This window comes from Euphorbia lathyris, chromosome 1 (assembly GCF_963576675.1).
Source record: "Euphorbia lathyris chromosome 1, ddEupLath1.1, whole genome shotgun sequence".
NCBI classification, from domain to species: domain Eukaryota; kingdom Viridiplantae; phylum Streptophyta; class Magnoliopsida; order Malpighiales; family Euphorbiaceae; genus Euphorbia; species Euphorbia lathyris.
This window is the reverse complement of record NC_088910.1, coordinates 88,441,423-88,448,585: the sequence shown is the minus strand read 5'-3', so window position 1 is coordinate 88,448,585 and position 7,163 is coordinate 88,441,423. Positions and strand designations below refer to the sequence as shown.

Genomic DNA, 7,163 nt, shown 5'->3' with positions numbered 1-7,163 from the left:
TATCACTTAAATTAAAATATTAAGCACTTATTTATGTTAAGTGTGTTTGATAAGAGTTATTTCTCTACCACTTAAATTAATCAATTAAGTTAAAAATCACTTATTTTGATAAGTCAAAATATTTAACTTAACATTTTAAGTTAAACACTATAACTAATATTTTTATATTCGGCACTTATTTTTAGTATTTATCAAACAGTTACATCATTAATATTTTCAGCACTTATAATATTCATTACTTAAAACTCAGTACTTATTTTTTCAACACTTAATTTTCAGTTTTATCAAACAGCACCTTAGTGTGTCATAAACAGTAGTACTATTTTAAGAAAAACAAAAGTGCTAATTAATTAGTGTAATATACAAATTCATAATAAACTAATAAATTTATATATAAATATATATCATTATCCGTAACTGAATTAAAAAAAAAAAACAGTAAAAAAAGAAGATAAAATTAGAACAAAAAGAAAGAATAATAAGGAATATTCTTAAGTTTAAACTAGGGATGGGGATGTATGAAGAATTCAGAGTTGGTATCTTAACAAACAACTTATTCAAATAGATCACACCCTTATAAGTATCACTCACTTTCACGTACTGTTCAATTCCACAACTTTCTTCTTCTACAATGTCTGCCGCAATTTTACATTCATTCCTGTTCCTACTTACTCTCGCATCTGTATCAAATGCCGGAATCACCAGCACCTACATTAGGCGATTAGCTAATTCCGATGACATGCCATTAACTTCCTTCCCTAAACCCGCCGGTCATAATGCTCCCGAACAGGTCAGTAAATAACTACACTCTCTCCTTCTTTCTCTCCCATACTTATATCATATTAATCGATAATGTACTTACAGGTTCATATAACTCAAGGGGATGAAATTGGGAAAAGTGTCATTATTTCATGGGTGAATCCAACAAATCCATTCCCAGATCATGTCATTTATTGGAAACATGAATCTGACTGTAAAAAACCCATTCGCAAGCGAAAAGTTCATGCTGATACCAAGACTTACACTTATCATGATTATGCTTCTGGTTTTCTTCACCACGCTACCATTCATAGATTAGAGGTTTCAACTCACTCCAAACTTCTAATTCTTTCTATTTGTTTTCATAGATATATTATATTGACTTGTTCTTATATTGAATGAATGCAGTACAATACTAAATATATCTACGAGCTTGGAAATCACAAGACTGGCATCCGTAGGTTTTCTTTTGTTACACCGCCTCCAGTCGGACCCGATGTTCCGATCACGTTCGGTATCATAGGTAATATATTGCTTTACGAATATTGTAGTATTGATCAGTTTTATGTAGATCGGATTTGAGTGAAAATGTTGAAATCAAGGGTGAAACTTCTATTCACTGGAGAAAATAACAAAAATTTACATTTACAACGGGAATTCCTGTCGCTAAATATAAAATTGCATCCATAATTTATGTCACCGACGGAATAGGCTTATCCGTCGATGATTGATCCATAAAAAACATGTGTTTCTTGCTAAATTTTTGTCCATTGACCCCCAATTATGTGATCGGATGGCAAAATAACAAAAATTACATTTACAGACGGTCTTTCAATATTTACAGTTTCTGACGAATTTGAACAGAATTTGCGACAAATAATTTCGTCCCCAAAAAATGTGTTTCTGCTTAATAATTTGATTCTGTTAAAATGATGTATGCAGGTGATTTGGGACAAACAAGTGATTCGAATTCAACACTAAACCATTATATGGCGAATGAAAAGACAGATGCATTGTTGTTCCTGGGAGATTTATCATACGCAGATAATCATCCAAATCATGACAACCGGAGATGGGATACGTGGGGGAGATTTATCGAGCGTTCTGCTGCTTACAAGCCATGGATATGGTGTGCTGGAAATCATGAACTTGATTATGCTCCTGAACTAAATGAAAACAAGCCTTTCAAGCCATACACACATAGATATCATGTACCTCACAAGTCATCAGGAAGCACATCTCCTCTTTGGTACTCGATAAAACGCGCATCTGCATACGTCATTGTCCTTTCGTCTTACTCTGCCTACGGTAAATATACACCCCAATATGCTTGGCTTCAAAAGGAATTTCCTAAGGTTAACCGGACCGAGACTCCTTGGTTGATTGTTCTCCTCCATAGCCCATGGTACAATAGTAATAACTATCATTACATGGAAGGAGAGACCATGAGGGTGCAGTTTGAGTCATGGTTTGTGAAAAACAAAGTTGATTTGGTACTCTCTGGTCATGTTCATTCATACGAGCGCACCGTAAGTTCCCAACCAATTTTTTTCTATAATGGTCTAGGACCGGACTGGACTCTAATTACTTATTTATTTATGTTATAGGAGCGAATATCGAATGTGAAGTACAACGTAACAAATGGATTGAGCACACCAACGAAGGATTCTTCGGCACCGATATATATGACTATTGGCGATGGTGGCAACATTGAAGGCTTGGCTAATAAGTAAGTCCCCTTTTTCACGGTTCTTCTTTACTGATAGCTATTTCAGAAGGAAATTCACAATAACGGTGAATATCGGTTGGTTAATTTGTGTGCAGTTTTAGTGATCCACAGCCGGATTACTCGGCATTCCGGGAGGCGAGCTTTGGGCATGCAATTTTGGAGATTAAGAATAGGAGTCATGCGTATTATACATGGCATAGGAATGAAGATGGATTAGCTGTTGCAGCTGATTCACTTTGGATTTACAATAGATACTTCTTTCCCAAAGATGAGATTGAAAATTCTCATAAATAGTAGAATTTTGCCTACTTAATTAGTAGAAATTAGTAGTTTGTCTAGCTACTAGTTTAGTTTTAGTTTTAGTTTTTTTTGGTACGTTGTTTGCACTCTGGAAAGGCTTCCCCTTCAACTATTGTCTTTCTTTGTTTCTTTAAGGTGGCAATAAAAAGAAGAAAATCTACAACACATAAACTCCAAAACAGAAAGATAAATTGAAAATTGGATCAATAAAATCCTAAATTAATGTAGATACATTTCAAAACCGAAAGATTGAGACTCAAAAAAATCTCAGACCACACATCTTTTCTTCTGCGCAATGTACAATAATTTTTCTATTAATAAAAGGTGAAGACAGTTTCCATATGAAGTCATTTGAACAGAATTTGAAGTACAAAAATCATTACAAGCTTTCTGGATGCATCTAGATAATTTCCTCTTACTTTGCCTGCCCAATTTCATGATACTTTTTCCAATTTAAAAGTAAAAAAGAAAGTAGAATCCTAATGAGTTATTCATTGAGGCCTTGAAGTAGTAGTGGTTGGACTAGAATGGTTTTCTCAGTTCCTTTTGAGGGCATTGAACAAGTGGTAGCTTTTGTAATGCCAAGCTTGCTCTCTTCACTTTTACCCCAAACAACCAGGTACAGTCCACCTATAATTAGCATTGCTCCAATCATTCTGCACTTTCAAATCAAGCAATAACCATTTGTCAATTTCATTTAACTACCAGACCAGAGCCCCCTTTTCTAACACCAACATCCATATCATCAAAAAGGCTAATAAAATTTTCAGCATATAGTTCAATTATTCAAAAGAAAAGAAAAAAGAAAGACGGATCTAGAAAGGCCGAGAGGGGCTTGAGCACCATGAACCTGTGTATGGAGCTTTACTTTTATCAGGCACCCAAAAAAATTTTAGTCAAGCACCTACAGGGATTAGAGCACCTCTTGTCAATGGATCTTGGATTTGTCACTGGTGCCTCGGGGAGTTGTTATGAACACCCCAAGTAAGATACCGGGATCGAATTCTATGGATAGAGAACAATAATTGTTGGGCTATAAACATGATTTGGAATCAGTGGGAAATCTCTTAATTGGTAAAATGTTGGACACATTGAGATTCAAAGAGATAACATAAGTGGAATGATGAAAACTCACCCTCCTAAGTAGAATTCTTCATGTAAAGCTATGGAGGCCATTATAGCTACAAGCATAGTCTGCAAAGGGAGGTAGCTTGAAACAAACACTGGACCACCTCTTTGTATTACCCATATTTGTATTCCAAATCCAATCCCAGAAACAACCAATCCCTGCATCCAACAATTTACCCTCATCACTCTTTAACTACATATGATCATTAGTTTCTTCAAATTCGGAAATCGAAGTTCACAATCACAAATTTCAATACTCACCGAATAGAGAATGCTAATGATTTCCATGGAAGAGTGCACTTGCCAGGTTAGAGGATCTCTCTCAACATAGGCTGCAATTCCCAAAAATTGCAGAATACCAAAAAAACAAGTAAATGAATAAACAGTGAAAGGAGCAGGGTATTTCTTCAAGAAAATAGCTTGTAAAACTATCCAACTGGACCAGCAAATACAATGACCAAAGCAACAAATACAACCCAATGTCCAATTCCTTGCCTTTGCTTCTCCTAATGATGTCAATAACTCCGGCTCCGGCAAGTAAATGGGTGGTCCTTTATACAGGGTTATGACCGAAGCTCCGATGAAGGAAGTAAGAGTCCCAAGTATCTTTGCTATACCATCTTTGCGCTTAAAATGAAGATGCTCCAATCTGCAACAGAGACAAAATATCAAACACCTGGTGTGCATTTTCAAATTGGTGGACAAAATTAAACAAAATTGCAATTTTAAGAGATAGTTACATGCCCGAGTAAGGTAGCCAAGATGAAGGTCACAGCAGGAACAGCATTTTCTGTTGCAGAAGCAAATGTGGGTGAAGTATTATCTAGACCAAAGAGGTAGAATCCTTGATTTGATGCTATTCTGCAACATAAGAAAATCTTATCAAGAAAAAAAAAACAATAACCATTAAAATTCAAAATCTTCCTACATACCCAACAAATCCAAGGAGGAAGAATTGCATCAGAAATGCAATGGTCAATGGTGGTCTATCTTTCCTGCATTAAAAAAAAAAAGAAATTGAAATCAATGTTGCTGAAGATCCAGTGAAATGGGGTTGAAGAAAATAGATGAATAGAACAATATACTTCTCTAGGAAAAAAGCAAAAGGAGCAAGGAGGAGGAGTGCTATGATATTCCTGTAAATAGGGAAAACAAGCTTGCTTATGCCCATGTTTAGTGCTGCTCTCAGGATTACATGATTTCCAGCATACCCAAATTGAAAAATTGTCATGGCTATATGAAGCTTTGTGCTTGAAGCAGATTCTGCCATGGATGCTGATTCAGAGGAACCAAAAAGTTTGAGCTAATTATGGAAATGGGGAAAAATTCAGTGGCTTTTAAGAGTAAGGGAAAGGCATGTGATGTGAGGTGAGATCAGAATCAGATGAGATCATTGAGTTCGTAGTAGCTAAAATTATAATAATAATAATTAAGCAATGGATGAGTGAAATATTGAGTGATTTGTGGTAAATATATGGTTTGTATATGTTTAATAAGATAGAGCCAAAAGTAGATGAATAAATAAAGCATCTAAGTCTTTGAGCAAATAAAAAAACAAAACAGCAATGAAGTTATGCATTCCAAACATAATACGCAAATGAATTATTAAATGCATCTTTTGAAGCATATTAGTGATTTCTATTATAATATCAAAGGAGGGGTCTACCTCTTTCTGATTTTTAGACTGAGACTGGAGTTGCATTTGCTGAAACCAAACAAGCCATTAGTATTACAAATGTCTACAAGTCTTATCGTTTTCCCTTCAATTCTTTATCCTGTATGATGAGGCCATTGGCCAAAAATATTAAAATCATCAATCGGGATCAAAGAGTTTCAATTCGAAGCAACAGGGAGTATCGGAAATCATTATGCATGCTAAATGGACAATTTAAGAGAAAACAATGTCAATAGAGGATTGTGGAAGTGTTTTGGAGAAATAGATAATGAGAAAACAACTTACGGGAGGTGGGATTAGGCTGAAGAAAAGAAGAACGAGTTTGAAAATGAGAATGAGGAGAAAGAGGATGTGTTCAGGAATGCGATTGATAAAAAGAAGAACAATTGTGAGAATGAGTTAGATAATGATGACAGATTTGATTATGAAGAGGATGCGTACGAGAATGAAACTGATAAAGAGAAGAACGATTTTGAGAATGAGCTAGATAATAATGATGAATTTGATTATAATGAGGATGCGCTTGAGAATGTTAAGTAGAACCAATATGGGGTTACTTGTGAAGATAATGGTGTTATGTGTGACCTGTTTAAGAGTGGTACTTCCAGGAATGAGCGTGTTGTTCTTTTGGTGATGAGGTGATAGTCGATGGAGGAAGCCAAAGGATTATATCATTAGTCATGTCGGCTTGAATAAATTCGGTTTGGTTCCCGAACCACACCCTAGACCTTATCATATTGATTGGATCAAAGATGTGAAGAAGTTTCAAGTTACTCAATGGTGTAAAATTCTTTTTCGTTGTTGGGACTTATTAAGATGAAGTTATGTGCGATGCAGTAGAAATAGAAGATTATCACTTGCACATAGGAAGGTCGTGATAACTTGAATGTGATGTCTTACATACGGGAATTAGAAACACCTACACTATATTCAAAGAAGACACAAAATACATCCTTATACTCTTGAAGAGTCCCTCTACTCAGAAAAAGAATCACTTTGATTGCTTGTCCAATTCGGGTATCGATTTTGAATGGATGCATGGGAAATCAATAAATTCCTATGACAAGGGGAACTAACCGAAAGTAGAGCCAATGTCCAATATGAAAAGGATGCTCACTTTAAAGTGAGACCTCAAGAACTTCCACAAATAAGATTCTAGCATATCAAAATTTTAACTGTTGGCAACTCATCTTATTTCATTGTTTATCTTTTTATTGGAATTTATTTTAAACTTTTAAGTATAATTTTTTTATATTATTTTATTAAGAGGCAATTCTCTATTATTTTTCTTAGGTCTGTAAAATACCAAGACCAACCTATCTAAATAGAACATCTCCGGTCAATTAATCTTGGATCAAGGGCTTAAGGTAAAAAGAAAAGAGGAGAAATGTGTAAAATATTTAATCTCCAAAATTCCACCAAATTAATGAACTAAAAAAGATGATTTTTTTAACCTTCAATTAACCTTGAAATTCTTTCCCTCTTAATATCTTTCTTATTGCTTAGGACATCAATGGAATATAATGTATCTCTCCCGTTTGGGACATATTAACCCTTCATGTATCGCTTTAT

At 34.9% G+C, this 7,163-nt stretch overlaps 2 protein-coding genes across 2 annotated transcripts; one reads left to right on the top strand and one right to left on the bottom strand.

Annotated features, from left to right (window-relative positions):
* Positions 1-631: 631 nt before the first annotated feature.
* LOC136211111 (purple acid phosphatase 25) lies at positions 632-2,851 on the top strand. The gene is made up of 6 exons (XM_066002655.1): positions 632-790; positions 865-1,080; positions 1,168-1,282; positions 1,702-2,288; positions 2,367-2,488; positions 2,584-2,851. Exons 1-6 carry the CDS (start codon positions 632-634, stop codon positions 2,780-2,782), a joined length of 1,398 nt encoding a protein of 465 aa, XP_065858727.1. The 3' UTR covers positions 2,783-2,851.
* A 235-nt stretch (positions 2,852-3,086) lies between these two features.
* On the bottom strand, positions 3,087-5,461 carry LOC136205730 (protein WALLS ARE THIN 1-like). The gene is made up of 6 exons (XM_065996472.1): positions 5,002-5,461; positions 4,849-4,911; positions 4,661-4,777; positions 4,178-4,565; positions 3,924-4,075; positions 3,087-3,444 (listed from the first exon to the last, which is right to left on the bottom strand). Exons 1-6 carry the CDS (start codon positions 5,184-5,186, stop codon positions 3,276-3,278), a joined length of 1,074 nt encoding a protein of 357 aa, XP_065852544.1. The 5' UTR covers positions 5,187-5,461; the 3' UTR covers positions 3,087-3,275.
* Between the last annotated feature and the right edge of the window lie 1,702 nt (positions 5,462-7,163).

Bases quoted from the DNA above. Each gene is read 5' to 3' on its own strand.
- LOC136205730 (XM_065996472.1), bottom strand. From the start codon at position 5,186: ATGGCAGAATCTGCTTCAAGCACAAAGCTTCATATAGCCATGACAATT. The intron at 4,912-5,001 runs GTATATTGTTCT...TTTTTAATGCAG, and splicing joins TTTGCTTTTTTCCTAGAGAA to GAAAGATAGACCACCATTGA. The intron at 4,778-4,848 runs GTATGTAGGAAG...CTTATGTTGCAG, and splicing joins TTCCTCCTTGGATTTGTTGG to AATAGCATCAAATCAAGGAT.
- LOC136211111 (XM_066002655.1), top strand. From the start codon at position 632: ATGTCTGCCGCAATTTTACATTCATTCCTGTTCCTACTTACTCTCGCA. The intron at 1,283-1,701 runs GTAATATATTGC...TGATGTATGCAG, and splicing joins GATCACGTTCGGTATCATAG to GTGATTTGGGACAAACAAGT. The intron at 2,289-2,366 runs GTAAGTTCCCAA...TTTATGTTATAG, and splicing joins TTCATTCATACGAGCGCACC to GAGCGAATATCGAATGTGAA.